Below are 20811 nucleotides of genomic sequence, written 5' to 3'. Positions count from 1 at the left end.
CCCTATTAAACATGACAGATGTAAAAGGCATACACATCGCACAGAAACAGTACTAAGGTTCAAAGTTGTATTTTCTTTCTTGCATTCATTTAGCAAAACTCTGTAACCCATGTGGAATGTTCCAAGTAATCAAGCAAGGTTGAAAAAGGGTGCATCTAAATTGGAGCCAGAAATACTCTGTTTCCTTTACAAAAACTGGCCCAAGAGTATTTATATTATTTACTTAACTTTGTCCATTCCTGCACAAATTGCAGCTTTAATCCGGGCATCAGACTGCTATCTCACCTACTTGAAAGTCAGCAGCAGTTGTGAGAGCCTCTGCACTCAGCCCTGCGAATGCCTCCCTCATCACAGCAGTGTCCTAACATCCATGGCTGGGGGAGAGAGGGAAACAGGCTCTTCCAGGAGCCTTGTGGGATGCTGGTTGAGGAAGCCCAGCGAAGTGACTCTCAGACAAACACGGCGCTGGGGAGGGTGAAGATGTGAAGACCACGTGGGTATCTTTTCTCGGAGGACCACCCGGGGCTGGAGAGATGACTGAGCATCCTCGTGCGTGGGGCTGCACACCAAGAGGGAAATGCCAGGAGCCCTTGGTTTATCAGAGAGCACAGGGAAACCACAAATTACACAAATGCTTTGGCTCAGGAGCTGGAGAGGAGCTGCCAAGCCCTGCAGACATCCCCAGACCTCCCCTGAACGTGGGGCAGCCAGCAGGACCACACCGACCTTGCCAGGATTCTGCTCCCAAGGTCGTTACACTAAAAGGGAGAAAACGATACTCTTGGCTAAGAAACAGATGCAGCGCATTCTACAAATGCAGAGTAAACACACAAAGAACATAAAACAATGTTTCAAAGCGAGTGTCACAGAGACCATGTATCAATGCAGTGTTATACTCTCGCACACACAGAAAATATCAGCCAAGAAATCGAGATGTTTGCTGAACATGTACACAACATGAATCTTGAGGGGCTAAGTATTGATTATTGATTGGCTTTTTCCATTTACAATCTAGGGAACAACATTATACAACAGAGTCAAAGAAAAGAGGGATGCAGGAGAAGTATGCCTACTTGGAGGAGGCTGTAGCCCAGCACAATCCACAAAAGGACAACAACAAATTCTTGGCAGGACAGCAAAGCTTACTTGTCCCATGGAGAACATGTTCCATTACAGATTTATTTTACATACTCCATAGCATCAATGAGAGATCACGGTACAACTCAACACCTTATTTTTCTCAGTTTCTTAAGAGAAACACCACCAACGTGCTGCCACCATGTTAGCATCCAGTCTGCTCTGAGTGTGAACCAGCCTGGGTGGTTCTCCATAGCACCAGACCTGGAAGACCCAGTTCACAATTTCATTTTGTGGCTGATTTTGTGATTTTATCTGTCCTCATATACATGGAGAAACATCATTTTTGTTAAAAAATGTATAACGGCAGGCGCTGCGGCTCAATAGGCTAATCCTCCATCTTGCAGCGCCAGCACGCCAGGTTCTAGTCCTGGCTGGGGCTCCAGATTCTGTCCTGATTGCCCCTCTCCAGGCCAGCTCTCTGCTATGGCCGGGAGTGCAGTGGAGGATGGCCCAAGTGCTTGGGCCCTGCACCCCATGGGAGACCAGGAGAAGCACCTGGCTCCTGGCTTCGGATCAGCGCAGTGTGCCAGCTGCAAGCGTGCTGGCCGTGGCGGCCATTGGAGGGTGAACCAATGGCAAAGGAAGACCTTTCTCTCTCTCTCTCTCTCACTGTCCACTCTGCCTGTCAAAAGAAAATGTATAGCACTTTTGAGATAATTAGTAATTTCCTGAAAGGAACATCCCTGGATTTAGTGGGCTCCACGACTCTCTGCGCCAGCTCTTAGAAAGAAACCATGCGTCCAAATGACCGACTTCCCTCCCCCACAAAGACATGGCAGTAGATTCCAGCCCCCAGAATTTATCATATACAAGCTCACTGCTGCTCCTCAGAACTCAGAAAAAAAATTATAAACTCTTTAATGTAGTTTTAAGTCACACTCCTGATGCAAGTGACCCACTTTACGTGGTCTGCCATTCTTCCATCTATCCAGACCTACAACCAGCTACAAGCTGTGTTTGCACACCTCTAATATCCAGGCAAATAACGCAGGGCTGGGGGACAATGGTGTATACGAGAAGCCTTCTAGACAGAGAGGAGCAGAGGGAGTTAGACTGGTAGGGGTAAGAAGGGATCGCAGCGAATCAGTGGGCTCCTCATCCAGTCTTGACGGGTGCAATGGCTACCAATGGCTAACAAGCAGAATTACGACAGGAGCAGAAACTCAAACACAGAGCAGGAGTCCATCAGCCCAGCAGAGTCCTCCTGATGTCCTGAAGGCAGGAAGGCTTTTAAAGAGCTGGAGTGGGGGGCTGTGCTGCAGAATGAAGTACCTGCACCTGCAGCTCCCCCGGGAGCTTCCAGCCCTTGGGGTGGTTCTCCTGAGAACATCGGAAGAGCTCCCAGTCGCCACTCCAGACACTCCACCGGTCACCTCCTGTAAGCAGTTTTCCCCAAGCAAGGGTCACCAGCCAGAGACATCAGACAGCAGCTCCCTGCACCCTCCTCCTCTGGTCACTTGGCTTGTTTCTTACGCTCTGTGAGTGGAGCCATTGGCTCCCTCCCGACAGCCTCACTCAGCTCTGTGTGCTTTGAGGTCTGTTTTGTTGCTGTTTTCTTGATCCCTAGCACAAGGCAAGACACCTGGCAGGTAAGCAAGATTCTGAATGGTCAGGCGTAGTTAGAGTTAAAATGTTATTTTTCGTTTGTGCAGTCTGTGAGCAACTGCATTGTAAGGCAGGCAATTTCCCCTGGACATGTCTCGGAGAATGAAATTAATTCAAAGTCCCTCAGTGAAACCCTGCGTGACTCATGGGATCTCTATCACCTCCAGATAACAGAGAAAGGGAACAGTGACAGAACCACAATCTGATTTGTTTGAAAAATCTACACAGACCACACAGCCTTCTGGGGGGAAATAATTAATTAGACTGGAGTGGAGAGAGGAAAGAAAGAAGTGTAAATATTTGATCCTTTCTGAGTGAGAGCACAGAGTTCTGTTGATTGTGCAACGCATGTTTTAGGGAATCTTCAGAGATCAGACTCTTCAGAAAACAGAACCCAAGGCAGGACCTGTATCCGCGGAGGAGTTCCTTCTGCTTTGCACAGTGCCTGCTTTTAGAGACAATTTTTCTTCTGAAGTTAAAGAGCGTATCGCAATCAGCGAGCTTTGTTTCACGAGAAGAACTCAGGATACACCCTCTGTCTCCCAAAAAGTCTCTGCAGCAAAGAAAGGGGCAGGGATTCGGGAAGGCCACAGAGGGGAAAGACGGAGAGAGACCCAAAGTGGGTAGGATGGTGAGCAGGCTGTGCCCTCGGACCCAGACCACTGAACAGGGAGGGACCTTGGAAGCCATGAAGGGAAGGATCCGTGCAGTTCTTTGCTAGGGGGATGCTTTTATCTGATGATGCTGCACACTCACGGCTCCTCGGAAGTGCTATGATTTCACTTCTTTTCATCATAATTCTCACCTTTTAGAAAGCTCCGAGGCATGAATGAATACAGGACTATATGCAAATTGCATGCTTATTATGAGAACAGTATCTTCTCCTCCAACGAGGAGTGCTGCCTTAAAAACATACCAGGTGTGGCTTCATTTGCATCTTATGAAACCACCTTGCATCCATTACATGAAAAAAACCCAAATCCTCAGACAAGCACATGCTATGGCCCAGTGACAGCACTGGCTACAGCCGTAGCACACAGTACCGGTGCTAAACGCCATACCTTCCACAGTTGCTCGCTTGGGCTGAATGGTGATGGCGCCTTCTGCAATATCTTCGTGCTGGTGTAGTGGGTTCACTTTGGATCCCCAGCTGTCAGATCCCACCCAGAGAAAATGGCCCACTTGGTCAGCTCTCTTGGCGGCTGCAAGGATCTGCCTGAGGAAGAGAACGTGAAAAGCATATTAATGACCAAGAACTGTGCTCAACACGCACACAGGAAGCGTGCAGAACTACTCATTTCCACAAAGCCCACACCAACAGCCAAACAGGATGTCAATGTGTCTACATCCCTAAAAGGCCAACAAGCATGGCACTGGATGATTCACCTACAAAGTGTGTCGTTAAGTACACATATCTCTAAAATGTATACCAACAGTATGCATACAGCTAAGGCATTCAAAGTTTTAAGAAAAAAAAATTTAGGGTCTCATAAAGAATGTAATGTCAGAATATAAAAGGAGGGGCCAGTGTTGCGGCATAGTAGATAAAGGTGCCATCTGCAGAGCCAGCATCACCTATGGGCACCAGTTTGAGACCCAGCTGTTCCACTTCTGATCCAGCTCTTTGCTATGGCCTGGGAAAGCAGTAGAAGATGGCTCAAGAGCTTGGGCTCCTGTACCTGTGTGGTAGACCCAGAAGAAGCTCCTGGCTTTGGATCGGCACAGTTCTGGCCATTGTGAACATCTGGGGAGTGAACCAGCGGATGGAATACCACCCCACCCCGCCTCTCCTCTCTCTGTAACTCTGACTTTCAAATAAATAAACTTTTTTTTTTAAAGAAAAGGAATATAAAAGGAGAAACATCAATGTTCAAAAACTTGTTCACATCCATCAGCAAGGAGGGAAATGCTAATAATGAGGACAGGACACTAAATCCACTTCTCCTATTGGCCAAAAGCTTTGTTTGGGGGCTTTGGGATGCAAAAGTAGCAGAAGACAAAGTTACTCCCAGGGCTCCTTTACTGGCCACATTACAAGAGAAGTGGCATGTTTATCTTTTAGGACCTAGAACTTCCAGCTATCTGCCCCACAGGCACATGGATTAACAAAGAAGCCAGAGCGGGAAAAGCGAATGAAACGGCAAAACCCCAGCTCGTCTCTTTCCTCCAGGCAGGGAATGGTGTGGTCACTTTCCTGGGAGGCGTGGTGCGTAGAGGAGGTTCTGACACTGCGAATGCCCTAACCATGAGGCAGATGGGAACAGGCGGGCGGAGATGAGAGGGGCTGCCCGGAAGCTCAGGACCAGTGTATTACAGTCACAGGAACCCTAACCTCCTCACGGGAGGCAACGTGGGGGATTCTCACTCCACCTCCGGCAGCAAAGAGATGTTCTGCAAAAATGGGAGTCAGCTCAGAGAAAACATTCTAGATACCAACACAGAGAACTCATCGAATGGAAGGGCCAAGCTAATGCCTGTCCAGTCCCCGGGGGACATAATCGGGTGCCAAGTCCTCCCCAACACAGCCCCTCAGCATCTTACTGAAAACGTGAATGGCCAAGAGTCACGTGATCAGCAAGGCAATTCACCCCCAGTGTGAAATGGGAAAGCTAAAAAAGGACAGGACAGTGTGGGGGTGGGGCAGAGACAGTGCCCAAAGGACCTGAAAATCACGCAAACAAATACACTGAGGATTACAACATCCGTAACCGTGAGATGAGAGGAAAGGACAAACTGCATGAAAAAGCTTTCAGCTATTAAAGATGTGGAATCAAAGTGATGTTAGAAGAGATAAAGAAGAAAGTGATGGAAATTCTAGAAAGCAAAACAACAATAAAAAGTTAGAAAATAATTAAGAAGGGGCCAGTGTAGGTTAAAGCCACTTCCTGCAGTGCCGGCATCCCATATGGGTGCCGGTTCGAGTCCCGGCTTCTCCACTTCCAATCCAGCTCCCTGCTAATGCAACTGGGAATGCAGCAGAGGATGGCCAACTCCTCGGGCCCCTGCCCCCACATCAGGGTCAGTGATGGAGTTCCAGGCTCCTGGCTTCAGCCTGGCCCAGATCTGGCTGCTGCAGTTGATTGGGGAATGAATGAATGAATGAATGAATCATGAATAATTTAAAAAGATAAATATGATTAAACCACTTGAAATACTTGTGGTAGGAAAACTGACTCATATGTAACATGAACTGCAACATGTGACATAAAAAAGGGGCCAGTGCTGTGGTGGAGCAGGTAAGCTGCTGCCTGCAGCTCCACCATCCCATGTGGGTGCCAGTTCAAGTCCTGGCTGCTCCACTTCCAATGCAGCTCTCTGCTACTGGCCTGGGAAAGCAGTGGAAGATGGCCTGAGTGCTTGGGTCTCTGCACCTGCTTGGGAGACCCAGAAGAGGCTCCGAGCTCCGGGCTTCAGACTGGTCCAGTTCTGGCTACTGTGGTCATTTGGGGGGATGAATCACCCAATGGAAGATCTCTCTCTCCCTGAATCCCCTCTCCATTACTCCGCATTTCAAATAAATAATCTTTCTTTTTTTTTTAAAAAGTGACATAGGGGCCGGCACTGTGGAGCAGCAGGTTAAAGGCCTGGCCTGAAGTGCCGGCATCCCATATGGGCACCGGTTCTAGTTCCAGCTGCTCCTCTTCTGATCCAGCTCTCTGCTATGGCCTGGGATAGCAGTAGAAGATGGCCCAAATCCTTGGGCCCCTGCACCCACGTGGGAGACCTGGAAGAAGCTCCTGGCTCCTGGCTTCGGATTGGAGCAGCTCCAGCCGTTGCAGCCATCTGGGGAGGGAACCAGTGGATGGAAGACCTCTCTCTCTGTCTCTATGTCTCTCTGTAACTCTGTCTTTCAAATAAATAAAATAAATCTTTAAAAAAAGTGACATAAAATTCTATATGGTACTGATTCTGTTAGGAAAAACTGTGTATATATAAAGATGTATGTAAACATTACAGCAGATGTTGTTAGTGGTTTCCTGAGTATGGAACCACAGGTTTTATAGAAAGTTATTTTAACTTATGCTTTGCAATTATTGTCTCTAGCCTTTCATTTTTCTAGACAAGCAAAGCAAAAATAAAATTTAAGGGTTCCTATTATTTTTTAGATGACGATTTTCTTTATTTCCCAGTGGGGTTTCAAAAGGCAGGTGTTGCTTTGATAATCAGAACGAAGTGTTTCAGAGAAAGAATTTTCTCTTCTCTAAAACCCAAATTATCAGTCCCCACATCTGATTTAGCACTCATCTGAGCTTCAAAATCTAGGTGTGAGTGTGTTCGCAGTGCTACCCACTGACAAAGCATTTGAAGTTAATGTTCCCAGAAATCTCAGTTTCCCATCTACAGTGTAAATCTTCTTAAAAAGAAGAAATAGCACAGCGTTGCAGGTTCTCAGCACTCCTCATGTCAGCATCTGAGATCACATTGTGGAAGAATCAAGCCCTTGAAGTTGATCACTGAACTCAGCGATGATAATGACTTTCACAGCTGTGAAACACAGCATGCAGCGACACTCAGCACACACACCCCGGAGCCAGGGAAAACACGGTCACCCAGGGAACTGTGTACGTTCACTCTCCAAAGTCCTACCTGACGCTGCCTCCAAGTGGAGAGCAGCACTCCTCCAATCCATCACAGGGCTTCTCTTACATGCATTGTACAAGGTACGACATATCCTACACTTTTGCAAAACAGGTGGCAAAAGGATGCATGAGATGATGAAGAAGGGTGTGGGTGAAGCTAGAGAAAAAATTGGAGCAGAAAGATGAGAATCATCACAGCACAACAAAATCTCATCGGCGGCTAAAATGCATTGTGAGCACAAGACAATGTCCTCACAACAGAACCACCAGCTCTTTGCAAAGAGAGGATCCATGCACAAAAGCAGTGATCAGAAGCAGGTCCCTGCCGAAGAGCATGTCTGAGACACAGCCTGGACCACAGACACAGCCCAACAGGTAGCAAAGGACAGCAAAGACAGGAAGAGCAAAGGCTATGCCGGATGTGAAACCGCATGAGCGTAGGTGAGGCCGGAAACGTTCAGTTTGGACCTCACTTTAATACATCGTAAAATCCACAAAGAGAAATGTATAAGCACATTCTCCAGCAGAGCGTGTGTCATTCATTCCCTGGGTGCCATTTATGGAGTGTCCACCCTGGCCAGAGCTAGGCATCATGGTCACAGTGGAAAGCCCCTGTCTCTGTGAGAACACAGCCTGCAGACCAGTGTAAAAGCACAAACTGTAATTAAATGGCCCAGCAATATAAAATGGCACAAGTGACATAAATAGTGAAGAGACGACGGAGAATTCTCCAAAGTTCAGTGAGCGCCCAAGAACCTGACACTGGAGACGGCCAAGACTGGGAGGTGAGATGCAGGAGGAAAAGCATTCCAGGGAGCTGAAAGAGAAGCAACAAAGGCTTAGGGGAAAAGAAACTCTAAGGACCCCCGCACCTGCACCCCACAGAGGTTAGGGGCTTGGGATGAAACCAGATGAGGAAGATGGGACAAAGCCAGGTCCCCCTCAGATGAGGTAGAATGAATTTCCATTTCAATGACAGGTGATATGATGCCCAAAGAGGTTCGCAGGCAGGAAGAGAGCTTACCCAGGTGAGACTGTGCTCTCCTAGGACAGAAGGCGTCCCCTAGAACAAGGCCAGTACTCTGTCGACAGTCCCACCTCGACACCGGCAAGCAGAGACCCACAGTGGGAAGAGGGGCACACCCAGGAGTGGCGTGGAGGAACACCCCGAGAAGGGAGAGGCTCGGCTTTGGGAAGCTGATGATACGGACAGTGCACACATCCAAGCAAGAAGCAACAGTAATGCACACCCTGCCATTTCACGTAATAAGGGATGTTCATCCTTAGATAAAATGGGATGTTATTCTGAACTACAAGACAGCTAAAGATTAATAACTCACACACCCAGATCTTTCATATCCGTGGAGTTGCAAATTCCCATGGCTTCTTTTAAAGAAAAATTTGTATTCATTTAAGTAGGCACATATCTTTGTCTTAGAAGCTTTCTTCCTGGGAATTTATCTTCTAAGTGCTTAGAAGATAAACACATAAAATTATTTATTTTGCTATTGCTTTATATTTGTATTAAATATTATATGCTTATCTTTGTATAAAGGCGTATTGAGATTGTGGTTTTTTATACTTATATTTGTGCACAGAAGTTTGCGGAAAAGGAAGTTAATGTCTATATATATTACCCTAACTATGTAAATATATTGTCTCATCTTGCTACTTATCCTATATGATATTTACTAAAACTTATGACTGATCATAATAAGGAACTGCCTGTACTACTTCACAATTTCTGTTTTATAAGCTTAAGACAACTCAATTTAAGTTTTTAAAAATTATGTAAATGCAGACATTTTGCCCAGGCCACCAACAAAATACTAATAATGCTATTCTTTTAAAAAATTTGCAAGTCAACCAATATGGGAGCAGCAAAAAAAAAGTCCAGTGTATGTGTAAAATATACTCTGGAAAATGGAACGGTTGGATCAGTATTGACATCCAGGGAGCTCCATGATGAGACCGCGAGTAGGGACACAGGTGCAGGACAGGAGACACACACAGCACACACACACCAGAAGAAGCTCCTGGCTTTGCCAAGGCCCAACCCTTGCCATTATAGCCATTTGAGGAGTGAACCAGCAGATGGAAGATTGATATTTTCTCCCTCCCTCTGCAATCCAGTCTTTAAAATAAAATAAATCTTTTTTAAAAAGTCTAGTGCTTTCTCTTTGCATTTAGCTTGCTGACGGAAGGAGCACACATTGACAGCACACACACTGGGACCTCCACGGCCGACAGCAGAAATGGGGGGAGGGGTGTGGGCAAAGCAGGCACTGCCTTGGCCCTGATGGAACAGCAGCTCTCCCAGGCCAGCTTTTCCCCTTCTCTGCCAGCATCCTGATCTTTGCATCTCTTCAAGTTGCGACATGCATATCAACAAGTGTTACCAGTCAGCCTTACTTTATATCTTCATCGTTGGCAAAAATCACCACGGCCCTGGAGTTGGGGGTGTCCAAGAGCTGTCTGATAATTCGATCAAAGTCAATGCTTCTGTCTTTGCGCTCCTGGGGGATTCTCACAGACTGGGCGATGCAGAGGCCACCTGTTCGAGAGAGAGAGCGAGCAGAGCATGAGAACGGTTCCTGCAGAAATACCAGAGTCAGGGACGCGGGCTGGGGAGGAGGCCCTACTGAGTGCTGAGTGCACGATGCATCCTTGGCGATGGTTCTGGGTGAGAGTGATGCTGAGTCCCGGGCTACTCTTCAGACATGGTGCACAACACACCCACTGCACAGCCTGATTCTCCTTGTGATACACATAAATGCCCAGGTTTGCTGGGAATATCAACCATACTAATCTTGGAGAGGTAGGTATAGCTTGGCAGACAGAGTAGGTAGGATGGACAAGGCCCTTAAAATCAATTTAACAGGCTACATTGAAACCACCATGGGTAAAAATCCACACTTATTTCTTTGACTTTTTATGTGTTAACAATTGTTTTTTTCTTTTTTCCCTTCACATCCATCTCAACTTTTAAAGCTCAGTGCCAATGACATAATCCCAGAATAAAGCAAACAGGAATACCAACATCATGTAACAAACTTTACTGAAGTGGCTACAATGGAGCTGGTATTGCAGCACAGTGAGTTCAGCTTCTGCCTTGACACCAGCATCCCATGTGAGCACCAATTTGAGTCCCAGCTGCTCCACTTCCAATCCAGCTTCCTGCTAATGCACCTGGGAAAGCAGGGGAAAATGGCCCAGGTGCTTGGACCCCTGCAATCTACATGGGAAATCCTGTTGCAGTTCCAGGCTCCTGGCCTCAGTCTGGCCCAGCCCTGCCATTGTGGCCATTTGGGGAGTAAACAGGTGGATGGACAATCTCTCTCTCTCTCTCTCTCTCTCTCTCTCTCTCTATATATATATATATATATCTCACATATATACAAATATATCATACACACATATATACATATATATATATATATATATATAAAACTCTTCCTTTTAAATATTTTAAAAAAATATGTACTATGTGCCCAAGCCATTATTTCATGTTTTACATGACATCCTGTTCAATCCTCTTCAAACATGTATAACATGCTCTGTATTACCCATTTTATATTAGAGTAAAGGGGACAATAAACAGATGAAAGATTTGTTTTCTGCACACTTCTCAGAGCCACTGTGACACAGAATGAAATCTTGAGTTCCAAGGTAGGGAATGAGCAGCAGTTCATCAAGAAACTGGTGCGGGTCCTACGGCTCCCTCTGTGCCCAGTAATTGTGCCTGGAGCCAGTGTTCTGCAGAACACTTTAAGAAAGCCAGCACGCGTCAAAGGGTTAGGAAGGACACAACTAAGAAAGACCACACAGGCCGTCGAGGGGCAGAGAATGGGGCATGGAGACAAGAGGTCCGTCTTTGTCTTCTACAAGTGTGTCTGGGTCTTGACCTACAATGCACACGCTCACTGCACAATCTGGACAACCAGGTAAGTGCCACTCAGCTTCTACAAACATGGAGAAAGGAACACTGGAGTCCAAAGTGCGCTGCCGCGGTACTTTCATCTCCATGTGGGCTCCCTATAAGGGGCTCTCAGCCTTCAGCCTGTTTACAACACAGACTTGGAACAGCAGTGTCAGCCAACCTGACCCAACTGACCTTTGTGGTACAATCCTCACAGCTACAGGAGAGCAGGCACTGCTTTCAAATGCAAATGAGCCATTCACTGAGACCACACTCAGGGACACAAGCCACAGATACACAAACACACACACACAGACACACACACACACACCTAAGTTGAAAAGCTTAGCTGTCAGGCAAAGCACAGTACAGAAAAAGTAGAAGTCAGTAACAGCTAATAGGACAATCTCCAAAAACTTGGGCATTAACCAACACACGGTGTAAATAACCCATGGATGGCGGTAGGGAGGCAGTGTTGTTGTGCACTAGGTAAACCGATAGCTTGTGTTGGCAGAGGACTGGTTCTGCTTCTGATACAGCTTCCTGCTCTGGGAAGGCAGTAGAAGATGGTTCAAGTACACAGCCCCCAGCCAACCATATGGGAGACCAGAACGAAGTTCCTGGCTCCTGCCTTGGCCTAACTGAGCCATGTGTGTTGCAGCCATCTCAGGAGTGAGCACAAGATAGAAGCTCCCTCTGTCACTCAGCCCTTCACATGAATGAATAAGTAAATAACCAACCGACTGACCCATGGGTCAAAAACAAAGCATCAAGTCCAATTCAAACAGTATTCTGAACTCTGGGGCTGGTGCTGTGGTACAACATGTTAAACTGCCACCTTGGACACTGGCATCCCATACTGGAGCGCTAGTTCAAGTTCTAGCTGCTCCGCTTCTGATCCAGCTTCTTGCCAATGCACCTGGGAAGGCAGCAGAAGATGGCCCAAGTGCTTGGGCCCCTACGACCCATGTGGGAAACACAGATGGATTTTCTGGCTTCTGGCTTTGGCCTGGGACAGCTCTAGAATTTTCTGTCCATTTGGGGAGTACAACGGCAGATGGGAGATCTATGTGTCTATCTCCCTCATTCATTCTGTCACTCAGTCCCTTCCTTCATCAGTGTCTCCCTCTCTTCAAAGAAATAAGAAAATCTTAAAAAAGCAAGTATTCTGAGCTAACAGAAAAAAATGCAGCGCATCGAAATGTATAGGTTGCAATTACTGAAGTACATGAAAAAATAGCACTACACGCTTTTATTTAGGAGAAACATCTAAAGTCAGCAACTAGAACCTGCCCATTAAGAAGAGAGGAGAGCAGAACAAATATCCAAAAAAAGCATAAAGACACAAATGTTAAAAAAATCAATGAATCTGAAAACAAAAACAGTGAAAGCAAAACCCATTATTTTTAAAAGATCAATAGAAATGCATATACCCATAGCCATAGGCAGGCTATTCACAAATAAAGTAGTCACAAAGGACCACAGGTGGAATAAGGAGTGGTAAGACTGCTGATGTCATACTTTCCAATGATACATCAGGCTACCCAAAGGAAACAGAAAACTTGTTAGTAGTTACAAGCTATCAAAGGCAAACAAATAATCTGTGACCTAAACAACCCTATAGAAATTAGAAATGCCAAATTCACAGTATCAAAACTCCCACTGTTCTCGTTAAACACAACTTATGCATCAGTGAAAAAGAAAAAAAAAACACATTTAGTATAAAATACATACATTGCTCACAGGAACATGACAAGAGGATCAGCGGCAGCCTTTGGAGAAATGCATGCTGAATGTGCAGCGATTCACCACCACACATCCATTAGAAGAGCCCAGGAGAGACAGCAAGTGGGGTAGGTGTTTCAGCCTGGCAGCTCAGACCCCAGCGAAGGCACCCCAGTCACGGTTGGGAGAAACTGAGCTCAACACTTCACCTGGGTTCCTGACCTGTACGAGACAGCGGGTGATGATTCAAGTATTGGGTAAGTGCCAACCACAAAGGAGACCTGCTATGAGTTCCCAGCTCCTGGCTTCCCTCAGCCCAGCCCTGGTCATGGAAGGCATTTATAGGGGGAAACATCTAACTCTATTTCTCTCTCTGCCTACTAAATAAATTAATATTTTTTAAAAATTTAAAAACTCACCACCAACCAACCAAAAGCACCAAAGTGTACAAAGGAGCAAGTCACAGGAACTCTCCCTCCATGCTGCTGGAAGTGCCAGTGTTTGGGCAGCCCCCAGAGTGTCACCTGGTTACCCTACCACACAGCAGTTTCTCTCCTCGGTTTTTAATCAAGCAGAGTGAGAATTTACACTTGCATACCTGTAGTTACACTATGTCTAACAATTCTACAGTCACCAAAACTGGAAGCATGGAACCTTTCAAGAGATGAATGGGTGAAAAACTGGTCCCTAAGACAGAACTCTACTCAGCAACAAAAAGTAACCTAAACCAACTCTGTTAACTAACAGAAGCCAAACCCAAGAGGTGACACATGACGTATGGTATAACTCTATCTTACATTGTGACCCAGGGCGAACCGCAGAGGTGGAAAATGCAAAGGTGCATTCCATGGGCTGGAGAGGGAGAGGCCGACCACACAGGGACTACACAAAGAATTCTAGGGTGACTGAAACGTTCTGCACACAACTGTGGCACAGATTCAAGACTGCAGGCAGCGTCAGAACAATACACAGCAATGACTTAATTGTTGGAAAATCAGCCGGGATATCAGGGGATCCTATATGGAACAATGACTGTGACAAATGGCTCCACACATTTGGAACATTTCAGGCGATCTCACTGAAGGCATTCTGTTGAAACAACAGCTGACTTAAAGTAATGATGACTTTAGCATTTTAATCAGAAATAATACATGTAAACACAAAAGGCTGTACATAAAATGGCACTCTGTTTTCTAAGTTGATTGTGTCACAGAGATACGGGTTGGCATTTCTGAAACTGCTTTCCATCCTTGAGATGAACAAGCAAACTCAACTAGAAATAACAGAAGCCAGGTTCCTTACTGTGGGAAAAATTTGTCTATCCATCAGCAAGGAGCCAAGGCCAGAAACCACCTGTGGTACCGAGTTGGAGGCAGTGACGTCACTATAAATTCACATTGCAGAGAGCAGGTCACACTTCCATACAGGGTTTATATATAAATACAACAGTACTTCAATAAGACTGTAGGAAACGCATTAAGAAGTAAGTTTATTTGGTGCAATTTTTTAAAAAAATCTATAGCTATGTGTGTATCCAACAGGACCCCCCAAGAAGACGTGATGATACCCCCTCACAAACTCAATTATTGGTTTTGCAACACCAGTTTCAACCAAAAGAACCAGATCCCTAGCTAAAGTGCTGATGCTAAGCTAGAGCTGGCATACAAAGAGGAACCTGGATCATTCTGCAGTAGGGGCATGCAGGAGGACACAAGGACAACTCAACAGGAAGGCAAGTGAGAGACACAGGCACGAACCTCGAAGAGTCTCCAGTGGACAAAACCAGATCACAGTGAACTACACAACAAACAACGATGGCAGGAGGGTGTGGCCCAGAGAAAAAATAGACATCCAGGAATCTATACTGACATAGCCAAATGCTGCAGTAAACACAGGACAAAGAAGCAGATCTGCAGAGCAATTCAAAATAGCAAATGCAGAAGCAACGGAGGGAACAGAGTGACATCATTAGGACATACTAATCATCGAAGTTTGTGAGGTCCATGGGGGACTAGTTGTTGAGGTGGATTCGTTCTGAGGAGAGGAGCAGTGTGGTTGGGGCAAGAGGCGCGGAGTCACCACACAGACCCCAGGAGTCGGGTGAAAGCAGGCCAGAGGTGAGCAGCCCGCAGACTCGTTTATTTCAGTTGCTACAGCAGCTTATACAGCCAAGGCAGCCAATCCAGTCAAGGGGCGGCCTATGCCCTAACCAATCACAGCCTGTTGCCAGGCAGACTCTGCTGTCATTTAGTTTCCGAAACCATCCAATCACAGCCTGTTGCCAGGTAGTTTCTGTTGCCAGTGGCCATCTTGGCATGGACTTCTCATTCCACCATAACTACTATGTCTATCTATTGTACAACTTACCTACTTACTCAACTGTCTACTTGCATGTCCAGGTCTTAGCTTAATAAATTCTTACTTGGAGCAGGTTCAGAAACCTGAATTTTTAGCAAGAGCTGGAGGTGAGCGATCCTCACACATTTGTTGACCTGGAGAAGTTGACCCATAGGTTTATTCTTTTTGCTTCTAGAAGTTCATATTGAGTAGAATCTGCACCTCTGTCAACCTCCCAGGTAATACTGATGCTGTGACCTAGGGACCACACTTTGGGAACCACTGAGCCAGGCAAGACTGCTGCCGGGTTTTTGGCTCAGGAGCTGATACTGAGCAATGTTCACTTGGATGTCTCCATATCAGTAATCACTAGAACACTCATCTGTGCTTTCATATGCTAGCCAGCTCTGTGCATGGAGCATACAGGATGGCGACACAAAGAGAAGAAAGAAGGTAGACTATCTAATTGTGCTACATGGGCATGATCATGCAGGGAGCAAGAGAAGTTTCCCCAGGTCACAGTGCCCACATCCTCCCTGTTCTCCACGCCTCAATTCTTGCAAGTCTGGTGCACATTAAAGTGTGGAGAGGGAGGAAACCCTCTGCAACCTCTCCTGGGGCTGTTGGAGAGAAGAACTGGCTATGGCACAGCAGGCAAAGCTGTTGCTTAGCACACCAACATCCACGACAGCGTGCCAGTTCAAGTCTCGGCTGCTCCATTTCCAATACACCTTCCTGCTAATGGTCCAGAAAGGCAGCAGAAGATGGCTCAAGTACTTGGGTCCCTGCCCCTTATGGGCAAGATCAGGAGAGAGTTCCTGGCTCCTGGATTCAGCCTTGTATGGATGTGGATGTTTGGGGACAAAGTAAGCAAATGTCAGATCTCCTTCCTTCCTTCTTTTCTCCCCCCCGCCCATTTCTTCCTCACTTTTGATCAGTCTGCCTGCTACCTGTCAAATACATAAACAAATTTTTAAAAAACAAAGAAATGGCCATTTCACCACCAGCTTGGCAGGACAAGGGAGCCATTCTAGATAGAAACCCAGCATCCTATCAGGATTCAATTACAGCTGAGTGATTAAGTAAATGAGGACAAACTCCATTTGGCCATCTGATTAGCGGACAGGCAGCGTGCACTGCTGGATTAAGGCTCACCCAGCGCACATTGGGGAACCCATGCACAGAGTTTCACGACTGCAGAATTAAGAGGTTCATCTCTTCTTATAGCGAACTGCCCACAGGTGAACAAAATCAAACACTTCCACAGAAGAGATAAATTGGCTATTAAGATGCTAATTGGAAAACATATTCATAAAACCCACAAGCAAAAGAGGATGAAGATTGGAAAACAGGAAGAGAAGGAAACATGCTGTTTGGTCTCCTCACAGAAGGCTTGAGCTGCACCTGCTGGAGAGACAATCAACATTGACTTCAGAACCATAAAGGAATTGGCTAAGTTTAAAAACTCACTTGTATTGCAGGTAGATGACTTCGACTCAAACATTCAGTTCAGAAGAAGCCTGTGGTGCCCACATGTGTACGGTGACAAAACCAGCAAGTTCTCTGTGTCTATCAACAAGGAGCTGAGCAATGGACCAGTACCCACACAGAGAGACAACATCCACACACAGTGCTCAGACTGCAGTGGGCTTACTTCTTAATAATGGCAAAAACTCAGTGCATCTCATTTTCCTGACACATAACAATCTTGATATGACAAGTTTTCACGCTATTGAAGGCTAACATCCCATCTCTGGTTCTGTTCCAGCTGAACCCCACATGGTGACTTGAACACACCAGCATCTCTGACACTAGTGGTCACCCCAGCACAAAAACAGGCTCCAGTGAGCAAATGTTGGTTGACAGCAAGAGATGAGGCATCAGCCTTCGGAGGAGCATTCCAGGTGCACGTTAAAAGCCACCTGGGGTTTATACCAGTTGGTGTTACAACTCGCCAAGCCATGCACACTTCCATGGGGAGCCAGCCTGCGGGAAACATCAGGTAGTGTCAACATAAGCAGTGTACAACAGCCATGTCACAGACAGAACCACTCCATTCGTGGTCCTCCCTTCCATCTCTTAACTCTAAGAGAAAGCACTTCAATGGCTAGAGGAGATACACACCACTGAACTTGGGGAAGGAACTTCCGAGTCCCGCAGTCAACTGCTTCTTGATTCGGAGCAGGGAAGTGGTCAGTGTCCTGTCTCCTTGTGCTGGGAAGGAATGTGAGTAAAGATCATTTCTAATCAAGTACTTTCCTCTTTCAAGTGATCATGGATTTTTTTTCATCTCATAGGCAGATGCAACAGGAAATGGTTTAAAGTCTGCAACCTGATCCTATAATAGCTCATATACAGAGGGGTTCTACTCATGATTTGGTCTATGATTTAATTTGCTAATTCAATTTTGCAAGTATTTATTAAGACTCTATTATGTGAAATACTCTGCAGCATTTTTTTAAGGAATCACATACCCATATGGAAGAAGTAGACAGAACCTTAAAATAATCTTAACTAATTCTCCATTACAAATGGGGAGACTGAGCTCCACAGAGTCTGACAGTGACAGTATCAACCATAGCTGAAGGACTGGGTCTTGCTGACCTCTATCTACAGCTCAGATACCATTCTAAATTCTTTATAAAGATGAACATGTTCAATAAGCCCACCACCCAGTGGAGCAGGAGGAAACAGTTATTAAAAGAAATAACTTACCCCAAAACACAAATTTAATGGCAGAACAACACCAGGACGATGTCTTCTAGCACCTCATGTCAGATCACAACATAGTGTTCTTACAACATAGTGTCCCACTCCACAAACGAGAGGCAAGGAGATAAATATTCTACAAGGAGTCAGACATGAGCAAAGCACGGTGCAGCAGAGCTCCTACTGCAGGCTTTACAGAAGACACTCCCAAGTTTGGCACAAATGGAAGGATGGGTACTTACAGGAGTGTAAAGAAAGGTCGTGGTCACACTACACAAGACTGACCAGCCTCCATCCCCTTCCATCTCTCCCAATAGAGGACTGGTTCTGCTTAGGGTGGTGATAGACGGAGCTCTAAGCAAGAGCTCTTCATTGGTAACAGCCGAAGTGCTCAACAGAGATCCTCATGTCTCAGACTTCTGAGAAGTAGGGATGACACGTGACCAATGCAGCAGGCAGACACGTGCTGGAGACAGTCTCAGAAAACTTCAGCTGTCTTGGGGAGAAGACGACGTGGGAGAGGGAGAGAATGGCCATGGGTCTTCCTCCAGCCTCTTATGTCAACAACTCTGGAGCCTGGTGGGCTTTGGACCCAGCAGTTGAGACACGGGTTAAGAGAACCATGTGACACATCAGAGTGCCTGGGATCAATCCCTGATTCTGGCTCCTGATTCCAGCTTCTTGCTGGAGGCAGCAGCTGATGGCACAAGTAACTGTGTCCCTGCCACTTACTTGGATTTTATTCACACCTCTAGGTTTCTGCCTGTCTGTTCTAAGTACTTAGAGACAGAAAAAGGCTACAGAAGGTATCTCCCTCCTTCTCTTGGACTTTCTGACTCTAGAATAAATCAGTATTTTGAAAATAAGATGCCTGGAGCTTGTACTGTCCTGTTGGCACAAGTGAAACGCTCAGAATCAAGTCCTGAAAACTGTTTTACATCAGAGTTCCTGAAATCACACATCTCCTAGCAGCAGCAAACATCTAAATCCGGGTACGGGAGAGAACAAGACATCCCCCGTGTAGTCCACCAGCAGTCAGTTTTCCACTCTTTCAAATCAGACATACTTCTGAATAACCATGGCCCTCAGAGAACTGACAATTCAGTAGGCACAGGAGAGAAAACTCCTGAACGTGAACATAGGTCATACAGATTTCAGAGCAAAACCGATACCAAAGGGATGACCACTGCAGTGGAAATGGTGGGCAAGTGGGGGTGAGCACCCTGCATGGACATTCGGACAAGTTCCCTGGGTGGCTGGGAGTCAGTGTCAAAGAGGCAGGTAGGCAGACACTGGAAACAGCACGTGAGCTGGGGAGGGGTGGGCAAGGATTTTCTGCTGAGTCTCTGACAACTCTTTATCACTTTTTTAAAACATTCATTTATTTATATTAAAGTCAGATTTAGACACACACACAGAGACAGAGAGCCCTTCCATCTGCTGGTTCACTCCCTATATGGCCTCAATGTCCAAGCCGAGACCAGGTGCAGGAGCTTCTTCCAGATCTCTCACGTGGCTAACAGGGGCCCAAGCACTCAGACCATCCTCTACCGCTTTTCGCAGAGCTGAATTAGACATGGAACAACCTCGGGCCAGCACTGTGGCATAGTGGGTAAAGCCACCACCTGCAGTACTAGCATCCCATATGGGGACCGGTTCGAACCCTGGCTGCTTCACTTCCAATTCAGCTCTGTGCTATGGCCTGGGAAAGTAGTAGAAGATTGCCCAAGTCCTTTAGGCCCTGCACCCTCGTGGGAGACCCAGGAGCTCCTGGCTCCTGGCTTTGGATCAGCACAGCTCTAGCCATTGCAGTCAACTGGGGAGTGAACCAGCGGATGGAAGACCACTCTCTCTGCCTCTCCTTCTCTCTCTGTGTAACTCTTTCAAATAAATAAATTACAAATCCCATTCTGGATGGGAGGAAAGAAGGAAGCCAGGACAGACAGACAGTCCAGGCAGTCTCAGGAGTCAGAACACATTCAGGTTACCGGGGGGCTTGCAGCAATGACGGTGGCTGCAGCCAAGTGAAGGCAGGGTGGACAGGCAGGAGGGGTGGCCTGCCCCAGCCTATGTGAGACAACCACAGGGGCCTGTGTTCCTGGACCAGGCAAGTCCTGCCTGTGCCCTGCCAGGGAGGTCTGCATCTCTCACTTAGAGCCTCTCAGGTACACGCGCTCATCAGGAGCTGGTCCATAGTATCTTTCAGCCAAGGATTGTGGGCAGCGAGCCGACAGACAAGGTCACCAATGCCAGTGTCATGGTTGTACCTGAGAAGCATTTGCCTCCCACGACGGGACACACTGAGTCCCACAGAAATCAAGGGCCAAGCTGTGCATACTCTACCTGACTTCACCTTGGAATCTAAGAACCAACAGAACCCTGAGTGCAAACCCCCTATTTTGCAGATAACGGAAAATGTTCAAGAAAGGGCAAAGGGCCAACCAACCTAACCCCAGAGGCTAAAATTAAGCCCACTGGATTCCTGAGCTCATACCTTCAGTTCATGATGGTCCACTGTGAGTTACTCTCCTGGCTTGTTGACACTCCGTGTTTTTTCATTCCCTCTTCTAAGAATTCAGCGAGAAAGGGCCATGTTGCAGGCACTGTTTCAGTTGCTGGAAGCACCAAACAGCCACTCACTTGCAGGGACTTGCATACTAAGACAGCCTTCCTTGTGATGGCCTCTGCAAAGGCTTGAGCTTCCCTTGCAAACAGCTTTCTGCCCTGGAGCATCAAGTTCTGAAAGGCTGGTGTCCTGCCTATTTTAATAAAAATGCACTCTCCTAGGTTCAACAA

The 20811-nt window shown here is 46.6% G+C and overlaps 1 protein-coding gene across 1 annotated transcript in view; it reads right to left on the bottom strand.

Annotated features, from left to right (window-relative positions):
- Positions 1 to 20811, bottom strand: part of GRM7 (glutamate metabotropic receptor 7) — a 763759-nt gene that overhangs the window by 338329 nt on the left and 404619 nt on the right. Inside the window, exons 3-4 of the mRNA XM_062200062.1 lie at positions 9738 to 9879; positions 3807 to 3961 (exon numbers count right to left, since the gene is read on the bottom strand). Coding sequence (XP_062056046.1) covers positions 3807 to 3961; positions 9738 to 9879 — 297 coding nt within the window. The remainder of the gene's footprint in view (positions 1 to 3806; positions 3962 to 9737; positions 9880 to 20811) is intronic.

This window comes from Lepus europaeus, chromosome 9 (assembly GCF_033115175.1).
Source record: "Lepus europaeus isolate LE1 chromosome 9, mLepTim1.pri, whole genome shotgun sequence".
In the NCBI taxonomy this organism is placed as follows: Eukaryota; Metazoa; Chordata; class Mammalia; order Lagomorpha; family Leporidae; genus Lepus; species Lepus europaeus.
The sequence above is the reverse complement of the archived record's forward strand: the minus strand, read 5'-3'. Positions and strand labels throughout refer to the sequence as shown.